General features: G+C 33.4%; 3 protein-coding genes across 24 annotated transcripts in view; 2 read left to right on the top strand and 1 right to left on the bottom strand.

Annotated features, from left to right (window-relative positions):
- Nucleotides 1-649: 649 nt before the first annotated feature.
- On the top strand, nucleotides 650-2,746 carry LOC105432393 (phospholipase A1-like). Its single transcript, XM_089076138.1, has 7 exons — nucleotides 650-1,041; nucleotides 1,099-1,243; nucleotides 1,383-1,504; nucleotides 1,713-2,023; nucleotides 2,168-2,267; nucleotides 2,343-2,366; nucleotides 2,471-2,746. Exons 1-7 carry the CDS (start codon nucleotides 914-916, stop codon nucleotides 2,634-2,636), a joined length of 996 nt encoding a protein of 331 aa, XP_088932264.1. The 5' UTR covers nucleotides 650-913; the 3' UTR covers nucleotides 2,637-2,746.
- A 3,862-nt stretch (nucleotides 2,747-6,608) lies between these two features.
- On the bottom strand, nucleotides 6,609-15,171 carry LOC105431812 (uncharacterized). Of its 3 annotated transcripts, none has more exons than XR_016139078.1 (3): nucleotides 14,986-15,171; nucleotides 10,528-14,727; nucleotides 6,609-9,075 (listed from the first exon to the last, which is right to left on the bottom strand). XR_016139078.1 is itself a non-coding variant. In XM_089076194.1 (2 exons), the coding sequence occupies exons 1-2, from the start codon at nucleotides 13,195-13,197 to the stop codon at nucleotides 8,712-8,714; spliced, it is 543 nt and encodes a 180-aa protein (XP_088932320.1). In that variant the 5' UTR covers nucleotides 13,198-13,602; the 3' UTR covers nucleotides 6,609-8,711. The 3 variants fall into 3 exon arrangements, 1 of the variants encoding a protein (XP_088932320.1); XR_016139079.1 differs by lacking the exon at nucleotides 6,609-9,075 and having other exon boundaries at nucleotides 9,930-10,697; nucleotides 13,019-14,727; XM_089076194.1 differs by lacking the exon at nucleotides 14,986-15,171 and having other exon boundaries at nucleotides 13,019-13,602.
- The window catches only part of RyR (Ryanodine receptor), a 36,209-nt gene continuing 27,615 nt past the window's right edge, over nucleotides 6,769-15,362 (top strand). For 14 of the 20 annotated variants that reach the window (XM_089075232.1, XM_089075138.1, XM_089075181.1 and 11 more), the window contains exons 1-4: nucleotides 6,769-6,909; nucleotides 13,597-13,701; nucleotides 13,776-13,874; nucleotides 14,952-14,966. In XM_089075232.1, the coding sequence (XP_088931358.1) occupies nucleotides 6,856-6,909; nucleotides 13,597-13,701; nucleotides 13,776-13,874; nucleotides 14,952-14,966 (273 nt within the window). In that variant the 5' untranslated portion in view covers nucleotides 6,769-6,855. The remainder of the gene's footprint in view (nucleotides 6,910-13,596; nucleotides 13,702-13,775; nucleotides 13,875-14,951; nucleotides 14,967-15,362) is intronic. The other 6 variants (XM_025219595.2, XM_089075163.1, XM_089075219.1 and 3 more) reach the window with 1 other exon arrangement.

Genomic DNA, 15,362 nt, shown 5'->3' with positions numbered 1-15,362 from the left:
TAAATATTTATATATATTTATAAAATATATTTTAAATTTAGATATTTATATATTTATACAAATATAAATATATTTTTACAAATATAAATATATTTATATATTTTTATTTACAGACATATTCTATATATAACTATATATGGAAAATTTGTTACTGAGGAATTTTTATTATTTGCAATATATCATATGATAAGTAAATTTATATATATAATAAATTTTTTGAAAAGTTTACTTATCATATGCATTACAAAAATATGTGAGAATAATGGATAATAACTTTTATATTATTTTTATATTTCAGCAATGCGATTATTTTTATAATATATAAAATATGCGAATTTAAATATTTTTATTCATCCTTATAAACTCATACGAATGTGTTCAAAAGAATAGAAATTCTTCCGGAGCACGATTTAGTCCTGCAAGGTTTCGTTGCTCACGATTTTAACATTTATTTCAATACACGTATGTTTCGTAAAAATACATGATTCTCAAAACGTGATCTATAAAAATCTTCTAGTTTAATAAAAGTTTCAATTTAATATGTCAATAGGTAATAAAATCATGGACAGATTATCATATCAAGATTAATATTTGTCTATTGACATATTTTATCATCTTTATTGTCGGATAATGTCAGAAATAAAAGCAAACTGCAACAAGAAGAGAAACGCACAGTGGCAGCGTGCGTTGTTGATTGTTGTTACAACATTGATATCGTAAAATATATTCTCCGGTCGCCAAATAGTTTGCACAATCGCCGGTAATGTTACAAATGTTAATAATTTCGCGTAGCAATTACATATAGCTTTTAATAATCGTAAAACTTGATCCCGCATTTATGAGGGGTAAATTTTCTTCAACAATCCGCTTTTCTTCAACAATCTGCTAATATTTTCTTTTGTGCACGATAAAGATGATTGCTACAATACTTATTATTTTCTTTACACAATACATGCATCTATTTGCCATGCCCAATCCGGAACCAAATCCAGGCGCTTGTGTCCTCAGTGTTAACGCGGTATCAATGATTTTATACACCAGGTAAAAAAGGCGCAACTATCTAGTGTCGATTTTATTATATCTGTCCTTTTTTTTTAGAGATATTCCTGATGGCAAAAATATCGGAATACAAGAATGCTGCGAAAATCTCAATTCGTCGCAACCGATTGTCTTCCTGGTCCACGGTTTCATCAGTACCGCAAACCTAACTAGGTTTCAAGAATTGGCTTCGCGAATGATAGAGGTAGCTGTTACATTAAATATTTGAAATAGAAGTGTAATGCCTATAAAAGATAAATATCTTTTTTTGATAACAGAATATTGTAAAGCTCAGTAAAAAAAAGTAATCAAAAATTTAGTAAAATTATTTCTTGTTATTACAGACAGGACGTGTAGTATTTGCATTAGATTGGTCTCAAGCGGCTTGTTATAACAAACTTCCTACCTTCACTAGGTATGCCAGTGCGGTGAAGAATACTCGTGCCATAGGCTCTCACATGGCAAAGTACATTTTTTTAAATATATTTTTTAAATATATAGACATATAACAAAAGACAGTGTACTTGATAAAACTCAAATTTTATATGCGATCAGAGATATGATGCCTCGGAGGCATCATATCTCTGATCGCATATAAAATTTGAGTTTTATCGATATATATATATATATATATATATATATATATATATAAATAAATAAATTTGCCTTTTCAGCTACGCCAAAGCCTTGATTGAAAAGTGTCATGTTCCAATAGAAAAAATCACATTTATTGGCCACAGTCTTGGCGCGCACGTGTCTGGTTTCGCCGCGAAGGAGGTCCAAAAATTCAATCACGGCAAGATTCCGCTTATCATAGCGTGCGATCCTGCGAGACCGTCGTTTGAAGGCAATAAATGCGACGAAAGAGTCTGCGATACGGATGCTAATCGTTTAGTAGTTTTTCATACATCGACGATTGGGATAAGGCCCCCTATAGGTCATCTAGACATACAATTCGAGAACGGAAACGTACAACCAGGATGTGGTAGATTAATTATTTCAATATATATATATATATATATATATATATATATATATCTAATTATTGGATATACAGAGATTTTTTTTATAAATAATTGCTAGAATAACAGCGAAGAAAAATCGTAAATAAAATCAATTTGCATTTCAGAGTTCGATCCTCCTATCGTCGTTTGTTCGCACAGCAGATCCATCGATTATGTAATTGATGTGCTGGATGATGATTGTGGATTCCCTGCTGTTCCTATAAAGTAAGTTGCTTCTGAGTTTTTCCTGAATATTATAAAATGTGTATATTATATAATTTCTTTTTCTGTCTTTTCCAGACGCAAATTACACTTTTGGGAAAGGTAAGCAAATTGTTATTTGATTTATCATTTACATATACTTCATCTACAGTTTCTTTTTATTATTTTGTGACTGTTACTTATTATGAATTTGGATTTTTTTACAGTGCTCCCTCTTATCCTACATCTGACACAGAGGATTGTATTATCATAAATAGTAAGATATTAAACAGTAATAATTCTTTAACAGGGCACTATTATGGATTTGTCAAAGAAAAGGATCCTCACTGTGTTATGAATTCACAACAAGTTTTTAAATGTCAGCAGCAATAATAGTAAGCCATTAAATTTGACACAGCAATTTATAGAAATTCAATTTTACAAATAACAATTAATTACAAATAACAATAAATATGTAAATTGATTAAATCGTTTGAGAAAAATCTATCTATCTATTTATCGTGTGTTTTGCCAGTGACAATGCATTACATTGAATATCTTGGCAAGCATCAATGGCAGCAAAAGCGAAGTATAAAATTATAATAGTCGTTTGCTGATATTTGATATTGTTATAAATCGAATATGGCCAAATGATTTATTTAACGCGACAGCTTTTGCATTGCAGAATTAAATTCTGCTGTTTTAATACATAATATGTTTATTTATTAAAAATATATATAAATGCGAAATAGAATTATCAATAAGTTCTTGATAAATTATTTCATCGAAATATGATAATATAAATAATATAATATAAATAACATTTTACGCAATATACAAATCATATACATTGGAAACAATTTTATGGTAACTAATATTTTGCAATAAAAATTATTTCATGATAAACATAATAAATAATAAATCTTTTTGAAAAAAAAGATAAAAAGTTCAAATATTAAAACATTTTCCTATTGTTCCATTTATTGTTACAAATTTATGGTTGAGAGCTTCATATCGGTGTCATAAATATACAAAAATAAATGTCCAAAATCTTTTTAGGAGCAATGCAAAAGAGATTCGCTCGAAAAATGAAATCTAAAAAATGAATAAATGAATAAAATTTCAATATTGGACGAAACGAGGAAAATTGTCGGTTCCTCTCAATATATTACGCATTAATTGCGGTCACTGACAAACCTCAGGTGACTTTGATGTCGCGATTGCGGAGTCCCCGAAACTTTCTCAGGTAAGATGCAAAACGCGCGGAGCGAAGTGACGCCAGTCGGCTCGAGGCTGAAAATAGCCATCGCCCCGTTCGGTTCGGCACAGCTCTGCGAGCTCCAACAAATATTCCGTCGCAGGGGTCCGCCGATCTTGCACGATCAGGAAAGTAGGAGTCCTGAGGAACCCCTCGGCCGGGCGTGAAATATACGATTTCTCGCACCCCCTCGTGCGGTGGGGTGGTGCGTTTGCGTGCGTTCGTGAATTTCTGTGCGAGGTCATCGACTTGTGACGGGGGTGAAACCTCGTTATTCCGAGGTGAGTCCTCGCGGGGTGAATCGTCGCGATTAATTTCCATCTCTTCTCATACGCGCACATGTGAACTTCGAGAACGAAACCACCGGTTGCACTCCATTTCATCGTAGGGCTATATGTGTGTGGGTGTGTATGTGTGACTGTGCATGTGACCGTGCGTTTCGTGATGCTTTCGGTGACGTGTTTCTGGAAAATCGTGTTTTTTTTTTTTTGCATAGTTTTCTTAATTAATTAGCTAATTCAAAGTAGTTTTCAGGGAGTGTTATAAATGTGTGACTTCTATACGACCAACTTGGAATACCACCAAAAAATGTCATTTATATCTGACAGCAATTTTATATGTAGCTTTAACGCACGCTACATCATGATTAAATTAATTTTAAAAGTTTGATTAAACGAAGAACGGGCAAATATTTAATTATCAGTTCGGAGAAGAAGCTTAATTTTCGTATTCTAAATTTCGCATTTTCGCATATGGTTGCAAATTCAGCAGACAGTCATATGCTTTTATATTCTAAAATTAGAAACTTTTATATTCTTATGCAATACTGCTTTCTGGAGTAGCACTGCCAGACAGTAGAAATAAAAAATCATCATAAAAATGTCTAATAAATATTCCTCAATTGTCCTTGAAATTGATCCATTTAAAATTAACTTAAAAATTTAATAAATTAAATCTACTATCAAATCTATATTTTCGTTATTCCGTCAAAATTTTAAAATCAGAATTATCAATTCATTTTTATTGTTTCATTTCAGTATGATTTCTGCGATATTATTGAGAAATAATATTTGTAAAAGCAATAATCGTAGTCTTTGACATATAAAACATTCAATATCATGGCAAACGCGATGAGGATACAAGAAATATTTATAGAACACATGTTACATACACACAGAAGATGTTATTTTATCGACTTTCTATGACATTTTTATTTAATTCATTCTGAAGCAATTTTATCGCACGGTACAGTTAATGCGGTTCCCATTACAGCTAAACATTTGAGAATTTTTATAAAGATAGGCATCTACATGTGCTTTTCAAGAAATATCCTTAACCTTCGATTAACATATTAAACGCGATAATGGGGAGGTGAACCTCGCTAAGCGCATGGGGAGATATTTCGGTAAGCCATCATGGATGCATCTATTTCTGCCGCGTTGCTGGAAATAGACTCTCAGAGAGGGTAAAATCAACCAGGCGTAATTTTGTGTCAATTCATTGCATCGTGTTACCAAATTTTATACTACGCAATTGTTAGGGGAAAAAAGTAAAAAAATTTTATCTCCTCTTCCAAATATTAAATAACAACATATAGGAGTTATCAAAATATTGCAAAATATTTAATTCAATAAAATATTTAATTCAATTTTTGCAAAATTTACATTGCTCTCAACATCACAGTTTCACGAGAATAAATAAAACCGTAGCAAAGCATTTTATAACCTGAATTTTTACCTATGAAATATCATTATTTATCATACTTATATTTCTTAAAAATATTTTTTTTACTATAGACTATTATATTATATATTTTTTTTATCATAAAATTATTTTCATTTTATGAACGTATCGTGTACAAATCATTAAAAAAAAGTATAAAAGTTTGATAAAACAAGTTCCTTGATAATTTTAGCAAACTTATCAACATGCCATCAAATAAAAATGGCAGAATTTAATCAATGCAAAAACTGTTTCATTTGAAATAAATCAATAAATAATATTCAATTTTTAACATTTTTAAATTATAATAAATAATATAATGTTACGCTCATTGCAATGTCATAAATTAAACGACTACTATGTACACTGCTGGTATAAAGTTGAAGTTTGTACGCACATCCTAGTAAAACCACGATGCAAACTTGGAATTGTGTTTTATCTGTGGCTTAGCTTTATGTTATAGTTAACAGTTTATATTTTATTTATCGGTTGTATTCAACGTAATGACATCGATCGTACTAAATCAATAATCGATATTTTTGATCTTCACATTCAAGTCAAATGTCACAAGTTAAAACTTGTGCCTTTTATGCTCGTAAACCGTATAAACTACCGTATAGGCTATATTAACTTAGTTTTCAATCCGCGACACATTTTCCAATTGCTTTCGCAATCCAAAATACTTTCTAATTCTGTAATGTAATCTGACGAAGCACACACTCATTTAATGACTCACATCTGAACCTTTGCCTTTGCGTTCATCGGTGAAATAAGAGATGTGTTTGCTCAAAACTATTTTTACACGACTACAAAATTACTGAACTACTTACACACCTTCTTTCTCGTTGTGTGATATTCAATATTTGATATTTATTAACACATTGTACGTTAACATAAACTAAAACAGTTTATAAACATAATGCTTCTTCAAAAACTAATTTTATGAATTCTAATAATAATACAAAATGTGAAACTATATTTTTATTAAAAATAAAAAATAGAAAATGCAAAGATTCAAACTGTCAAGAAAGAAGCCCACGTAAATCATTCCGATTCACATATTTAACTATAAACTGATTTAACTGCAACACATTGGCACAATATTTTCATTTTTAAAACCCACCCTAAACATCGCCCTCTTTTATTCTTCTTTAAAATTTAAAAAAAAAGTGTAGAAAGTGTTAACAATATTTCACGAGATGAACGGCCGTGTAACGCAAAAACCGTGTAACGCGGCCACATAAACGTGAGATTTTCACGTTAACAGAATCTCGAGCATGCGGAATTTGATTGAAGGTGTTGGGCGCTTGCGCGAGGGACGTCGGCGGTCTGGGTGCCCTCCGATCAGCAGTGGGTGATCGTCGGTGCCCCACGACGGTTTAACACGCCGACGTCGACATCACCGTCGTCGTCGACGTCGTCCCCGACGAGAGGCCGGGAGCTCGAGTGTATTGATAGGAGCATGCCGTCCACGCGGAATTGTGCATGACCACACTTGCCTCGAGCATCGTTAAGGGTGCCTCGGACACGGAGTGACACGCGAGACACGCACGCACACCCGCGTACGCACGCACGAACGCGCAGAGGTGACGTAAACGGAGAAGTGTCGCCGCGTGGAACCGCACCGAAGGGATGGCCGATAGCGAGGGTGGCTCCGAGCAAGATGACGTATCATTCCTCCGCACGGTAAGTCTCACTTTGGACGAGTTTACAACTTGGAATCGCGCGATGGAACGAGGCCATTGGCTTTAAGGGGGATGCTGCGAAGATTATGAGAAGATTATCAGAAAGCTCGCATAGTATTAGTGACGATGTAGGGTTGTTATGGGCTTTGGGATGCGAATAAGATAATTCAGAAAATCTTAGGAGATGTTGATAAAAATTTCGTGATTAATTGTGATAAAAATGTTGAAGCAATTTTATTTGAAAGCGAAAAGTTCGCTCAGTAAGAAGAGATAAAAAATTGGAAATACATCTTTCATTAATACTTTAATTAATTTTCTTTTCTGGACCAATCTCTGTTAATTAGTAAGATAAAAAAACTATTTAAAATGGATATTGATGCGTTGATGATTCTTTGCTTCAGCGACTCTATCAGTAATAAATCAGACGAAGATTACATAGCTTCATTAATAATGCCGCAAGCTTCACATGAAAGGTAGATGCGATATGAAAAGCTGTACGACGGTTATCAATTGGTTTGAAACCAAGTGTTAATATGTCCGCAAGTGTACTTGCTAAAAGCGCGCGAGAACAGCGAGGTGATTCGCGTTCAATGATGTGTGGCGATATATCTGTGTGAAAATGAATGAATGCCAATGCAGTTGGTGGAAGTTTGTTTGCACAAGAGGTGGGCAGACTATGCATTGCGCGAAGCAAGCCAGTGCATTACGTATATTGCATTGATAACTATAGTAATAATATAACAGTATAGCTTTTTATTTATGATTTCTGTGAAACATCTGGACAAGAAAATGTTGGAAAGATATGTCGCAGATATTTTTCTCCGAAAAATGTCCAGGAATTTAATAGTTAATATTACGTAATATATATTTTTAAATCGGATTAAATTATATTTTCTTAATTAAATTGATGAAGCACTGAACAACTTAAATCGGTAACTTTAAATAAATTTAAGAATGACTTAAAAAAAACTGTCAAAATGTTTGTTTCAATTTACGAATCCTCGCATGCAATTTCTTACGTTAAAAGTTATGACAGGAAAAACCGTAAATGATTTTAGCGAAATGTGGAAGCACTTAAAGTTCCTTGCAGTATAACCTTGACCTCGTACGACCTGCAGGGATCAAACTGGTCGCATTGGGTGCAGTCTTGTGCTTTTGTCATTGCGTCATGACGTTTAATCCATTATACTCTGTTTATATTATCTGTGTATTCAATGCTTAGTTGATTATTATAAGAAATTTATCTGCAAATATTTTAAAAATTTTAATCACTTACAATACAAATGCAAGTGTTCTCTCATAAACAAATTACAGACTATTTACATTTGATTTTTAATATTTTATTAATAATCGCATTTAAATTTTCAATTTTATTATATAAAATATTTTTTTATAAAAACATAGTATTATGAAAATTTGTTATACAAATTATATAGTTTCAAAAATATTCAATTCATCACACAAATTATATAGAATCGCGCGTTTTTTATTTTACCTTCATATTTATTACAATCATTTTACTATTTTTTTTTATTTCATCCAAAACTCAAAAACTTAAAAATTTCGAAATATTACATATCAAAGATACACATGATATGTGTTATTCGAGATAATAATATCTCGTGCTACACTCTTAAAGTAAAATAAAAATTCTAAGACGAAATATATCAACGGGGATGAAAGTTTTGAATACATTTTCCTTTGCTGTTTGCTCAAGCGTTATTTTTCATATTTTTTTATATGATATCCTTTTCGACTGTATTTTATCTGGAGCGTTTAGCAGCAATCAGAAGTTTCATTTCGCTAAGGACAGCCTCTGCGTCTTCTTCTCGTCGACCCGCGTCTTTTTCGTTCTCTTTCTGCCAGACGTTTATACTTCATTTTATCTTCCTCGCGCATGGCACACCATTCCTTGCCGGCTTGTCGAGCGACTTCTGTCACGTGTTTGTCGGGTGTCTGAAAATACATCTCGAGAAAGAAGATAATGAAAGGATTCCGAGAAATAATTCTTCGTCTTCTTCTTCTTCTCGATCGGGATCTTCTTTCACCGCAACGACATATCCCTCTTCTTTCGTCTCTTCGTCTGGTGCGTTCTATTCGCGCGTTCTCGGCATCATCCTCGGTATCCCTTTTCTGTTCTGTCTCTTTAGCTGTTTCTTCCATAACTCTACGAAGGTTTTTGACCAATTTATTTCACTATTTATTATTATAAATTATAATAGATACTATATACAAATTATTGAAATCTAATATTCTCTCTCTCTCTCTTTCTATATATATATATATATATATACACACACATACATATATATATATATATATATATATATATATACACGTGCATTTGTTATATATTTACTACAATATGCATCATTGAAACATTCAATTTTCGCGAAATTTCCGGTTTTTCTATGAAATCGTTCGCGGACTAACTTTATGACCTACGAAAATTTTATGACTACATGATATATAAAGCCTGTGGAAAGGAACGTTGAGTAAAGAAATCGATCATTTCCTACGAGAACGATTTCGATCATCGACATGGTCGCGACTGTCTTCGCGAGATTATGGTCTTTCATGTCAAAGAATCAATATGGTAAAATCACGTGCGAAATACATTAGGTTCACATCGCGATAATGTGCCGTATAAAATCGGTCTGGCGCCGGGAGACAGGTCATTCACGTTTTTACATGAAACGTCCGTGTCATTCGACAGGTTATTTTTCTTGTGAATAGATCATGTATCAGAATTTGATAACGAAGCGCGGAAAACACCTTTTCTCACCTGCCTTCGTTGAGTCTGTTTTCATAAGTGTTAGATTTATCCATTTTCTGTCGTCTTTTGCCGGCAAAATTTTCACTTGGTAATTTGACTTGGTCTCGAAAACAAAGCGAAATCATCCGCACGAAAACATTTGAAATTTTACAAATTTAATTCTCTCACTTCGCACACCCGAAAATAGTCGATAGTAAGTTCTATCTATCGATTATCGGCGTGTGATAATAATAATTTTGTAATAAAATAAGATCAGATATCAATATATGTATGCGCACGTGTATCGCAGCCGAGATAAAGTTAGCCGTATGCAAAGCTAAATTTGTAACTTCGTAATTGCGATCGTTTCAACTTTGTCGCGGAAATTGCGTTTCAACGAAACGGAAACTCGACAAGCATAATCCTCTATTTTAATTTATACTGCGATTTATCGCGATTATTAATTACAATGCGATTTTTAAATTACGAGAGAAATTTGAGAGCTTTTAGCAAGCGTAAAATGAAGTAAGGAATAGGCGTAATGAAAGTCTTTCATTAGATTTACGGATAATGTCTTAGATTAATTACATTTCGCGCGCATTTCTTACGATGATTCATTGTGCAGTTCGCTGACGGAACTTTGCGACACGTGCTATAACACGTCGCGTGCATAGAAATCTAGCGAAGTCGCAGACACATCGATATGTTATCGGGGCTCTTTTTTAAAGTCGCTTCTTCAAAGCCAGTTGCGTTTAGTTAATTTTAGAATTTAATGCGACGCGCCGTTCTGTATGATCGATACGGCTCGCGTAGCTTTCATTAGTGATGTCGCATCGAAAAGTGATGAATTTATAATTAATATACCACGATGCAGCGTGTGTCGGATGCGCCGAGTATCGAACAACAAACGATATAGTACGTCGCACGTCGTGAACACCTTTCCGAGCTTCTTCCAGTTCAGTGATGCCGTCACGAGGCTCGCTTTTTTCCTGATATGTTTATCAAACGCCCCATCACTTTGCACGCTGATATTTCTAAATAAATTAAATAATTTCAAAATAAATTAAGGAAGCAAAGAATTACCATGAGTACAGCTGAGATGGAAAGAATTAAGTCAAGCTTATTCCAATTTTCAATGTTCAACTGAGATTTTATTTTTGCTAATATCGCCACGATTTAATCGTAAATGTAATAAATTCTGTATAAGTTTTATATCACGCAGATTTTTCTTCCGAATCCAAATAAAAAGTTTTGAAGTGTGCAACATAAATGTGCAAAAGGTAAAGATGATTTATGATCAAATTTGGCAATTTGATAGAATTATAGAAGTGTCTGCTTGTAAAGTGGAAGTTTAACCTTGACCTATACTGCGATATGTTGTAACTTCGATCGTCGCCAGATGCCGGAAGTCAACCGGTGCATTCGGTTCATATGGCTATCAATGCACACATCGTGCATCCATCCGTCAAATTGTATCAAGTAATAATTATATTTTAATACTGAGATAAAAATAAAGAGATAAAAATAAATTTAAAAACACATGGTTTATGCATAATAAACTTATTTCCATAATTTTTAACATCCTATTTTACAGTCATAAAATCAATATTTAAATATTGCAGAAAAATTTGAATCACATATATTTGTGATTAGTATAAAAGAAAATTATATTAAAAAAATAGATAAACAATCACAAAAATAAAATATAAAGGAAGATGCCTGTATTTTTGAAATAACTTCTCAATTAAGAATTTTTGTCTCTTTACTTCTTACATCTTATTGAAATCATACAAAAATATAATTGCAAATTAAAAAATTCGAGAAACAAATATTTTCTTTGTATAACAATTAATCAACGTTGCCAAATAATATAGCTTATAAAATCATTTGCGTCAGCAGTAAAAAATTGACCGATTGCTCTTTATTAATATTCTGATAAACAAGATTAAGTTTCTTTGTCAAATTTCCAGCAGAAACTTCAATGCGAAACTTATTTCGCATGTGCCGCGCAAATATATGAGTTCGCGGCACGTATCGCGAATCGCATGTTATTCCGTTTAATGGCAGGAAGTTATGTTAATGTGTCCTTTAAGTTACATTACTTATGCATCTCTCTCTGTTGCATTTTAATTTTTTTAAACTTGAGTTGTTGAGGATGTGCGTGCGCGTTCACAGTTACACATCACATCATCAATTGTATTCGATAACCGAGGATATTCGAGTAATATTTCTACTTGAAGATAGAAAGAGAAAGATCGGGTGTGGTTGTAGTGTAAATTAATATGGTCATGTCAAGCAATTTCATTTGCACGGATGGTTTTGCGACACGAGCTCTGCCATCGATTTCAATATAACTTTATAATCGGTTGATTGCCTTAGTCTACGTGTTGTCACATTCCTGATTGCCAATAAATCACGTTGATTAATCTCGAATTAGAATAGAGAATATTTCGAATTTTCGAATCGCAGATGTTATTTTGTAATTAAAGATTGACAAACGCGTGCATGTTCGATCTACTTTGATTTTGTATAATATATTACAATTTCATACAACAAAATATAAATTTAAAATTTTCTAAAAAATATCTTATTTTTTGCAGCAACAATTACGTATTTTTATATAAGGATTTTAATTGGATCATTATTTTGTAAAGAATATATGATGCTAAAAAAAAAACACTTAGATAATTGTTGCGGCTACCGTATTAATTTTTTTCGCTTATCATTAAATGGGCTTGGAAATTGTCAACCACGGTATGATCTAATCGAGCAACGTCACACGTAATTTATATATAGGTGTGTGTCGATTGAATGATATGGAGTCATTTGGTCTGGGCATTACAAAAATAACGAGATAAAAATTTTTCCCGTGTGACTTTTGACCCAGTTTCTATAGTCGCTCATGAAATTTTCACGGATGCAAACACTTCATTCTCTTTTCTTTCCTTCTCTTTTTCTCTAACATTTCTGTTTAAAGTTGAAGGACATGAATATTCTATATAATTCTTTGCTTATAGTAGCCAGCCAAATGCAAGAAAAAATATAAGAAATATGAGATCCCGTCGGAATATGAGAAGTTAAGTTATTGCAATTTCATACTTGAGATTGCAATAAAAGGAAAAAGCGAAGAGTTTAGCTTAGAAAAGTCCAGAATACAAGATAAACTCTAATATAGAAGGACACTGGATAGAGAGATCTACATGTTCAGGGATTAAAATCGAGCAACGCAAATCGAATGATTCATCCAACGAGCTTTCCGAGGGTGCGACGTTATTGCGAGCATTAAATAACGCCATTACCCGTCCCTCGACGTGACGTATCCAAAAATTACGAGATGCATTCGAAGCGGGCATACTTGTGTAAGCAGTCCTCATACATTCTTGAGGTCGTCCAAATTGGTTTTGGCACGATAGTCGTTCGGCCGTTTCGGCCGACATCATAATTCATGTGATTTCCCAGGAGCTCGTCATTTCTATGACAGTAGAAACGTTTTTCAAAGTAATATTGGTCAGATGAACGATATCGGTCCGTCATTAGATGACATCTTCATCGATTCCACAAGATTCGCGTACGAATCATTTATCTGCTACAGAATCGTCTGCTGCGGATTGCAAAATCGTTGGGCGGTATATTGCGCACTATTGCAGCACAGCCAATGTGATGAGATTCGCGTAGAATTTTCTTGTTAATCTACACTGCAATCGATAAATTTCAAAGAGCAATGTAATAATATCCAAATCAAATTTTCAAGAATTTTGTTCACTTTACAATTATTCATTTTTCAAGAATTTTGTTCACTTTACAATTATTTTAAAATTGATGTATTATTAACATAAATTTTAAAATTAAATTTTTCAAAACAATCAATTTGTTTGAAAAATAAAAAAGGTCGAGAGTTATGCAGCAAAGTAATATATCATTTAAAATTTACAGGAGGATATGGTATGTCTGTCCTGTACCGCAACAGGAGAAAGGGTTTGCCTGGCAGCCGAGGGTTTCGGTAATCGACATTGTTTCCTCGAGAATATTGCGGACAAGGTAAAAGCGGCCACGAATTCGTAGAGTTTCTCGCGTCTTGGTTTCGTGTATATACAGTTATCCATTTTTTTTAGAACATACCGCCAGATCTGTCGCAATGCGTGTTCGTAATAGAACAAGCCCTCTCGGTGAGAGCCTTACAAGAACTGGTCACTGCTGCCGGTTCCGAGACGGTAACGTATATGTTATCTGCTTTATCATACACTCGTATGACTTCAATTTTGCCAGCGAAATTTAGTAGCTTCAGGAAATACTTGTAGCTTCTATTCAACATTCACCGCGAAAGAAATAGTGATTTCCTCATTTCGAAGGAGGTGAACAAACGAGACTTGCATAGTCGAGCTCGATTCATACGATCCATTAATTGTAATCCGCGCAAATACTATAATTATCTACATCATTAAAAGCTCATTAGTTATAATTGATCGTCAAATATTAGATTAGTATACACGCTTGATTTGCATAGGAGTGGGCCACGATTAGTATATACGCTTGATTTGCATAGGAGTGGGCCATAAAATGCGCCCCCTTGCCAATTTCTGTTTAAAATATGAAAAACGCAATCCTCGAATAATACGGAGGTCTAAGAGATTTACAAAGGGAAGCATACCTGAATAATGTCTGGAAAGATTAGGATAGAGATAAAGATTTCTAGAAATCTTTATAGCGTCTATTAGTGTCGGTCCACAATAAGTATTTAATCTTTAAGCCGTAAGAAATTGACTAATCATAGTCGAGTATTCTTTTCATATTCGATTATAATTGGTCAATTTCTTACTTCTTAAAGCTTAAATCACCTATTGTGGACCGACACTTAGACCTTTAGACCTGCTCAATTTTTTTTCACCGAATAATTTTCGAAGAGTTCCTGATACGTCGGAATAGCTTCCTCTTGAACGCATTCGCACGCAATCCCCCGCCGTCACCGCACCCCTTATCCGTATGATTGTGGCATGTGTCCGTGTAAAATGATTTCAATTTCATGATTTTTCATTCTTTTGATCATGCCCATCTTCACCTGTAATTCTATCATTCAAAACATATTAGCACTGTAAAAAATAGAACATCTTTAAAAATTTAACCGATACCCATTGTATTATCAACGCGAAACATTATTTCTCTATTATTTCTCTATTATTTCTCTTTCTCTCTCTCTCTCTCTCTCTCTCTCTCTCTCTCTCTCTCTCTATCAAATCCAAATTCAACATCTGATGAACAAGATTCATTGCCTCTTATGTTTCTCTTTGCAGCAACAAGACAGTTTAGTAAGTATATTTTACGTACCATCTACGGGGCGCCATAACGTGTCCGCTCTTGGGTAAAATGATCATTTATTTGTGTGTTGGAACGTTATAATGCCCAATCGAGCTTGGGTGAAGATATAAGTCGTTCACTTTGTGAGCTCAGCCAAATTTCGAAACACAATAGAGACTTACATCTTTGTTCAGCGCCATAATCAGCGCTAGTCAGATGTGAGAGCTACCTAAAATATAGATTTAAAATTGAATTAGTCATATTTTTCAAATCTGATTTATGCAACTTTTGAGATAAATAACTTGTGTGTATCGTTTTTTATTTAAATAATAACAAAAACTCGTTTAATAGAATTTAGTTTAATAGAAAAGCAACTTTCTTTTTTGTAAAAATGTCCAATAGTGTTT

Source organism: Pogonomyrmex barbatus, unplaced genomic scaffold, assembly GCF_055798465.1.
Source record: "Pogonomyrmex barbatus isolate J1 unplaced genomic scaffold, ASM5579846v1 scaffold1, whole genome shotgun sequence".
NCBI classification, from domain to species: domain Eukaryota; kingdom Metazoa; phylum Arthropoda; class Insecta; order Hymenoptera; family Formicidae; genus Pogonomyrmex; species Pogonomyrmex barbatus.
The sequence above is the reverse complement of the archived record's forward strand: the minus strand, read 5'-3'. Positions and strand labels throughout refer to the sequence as shown.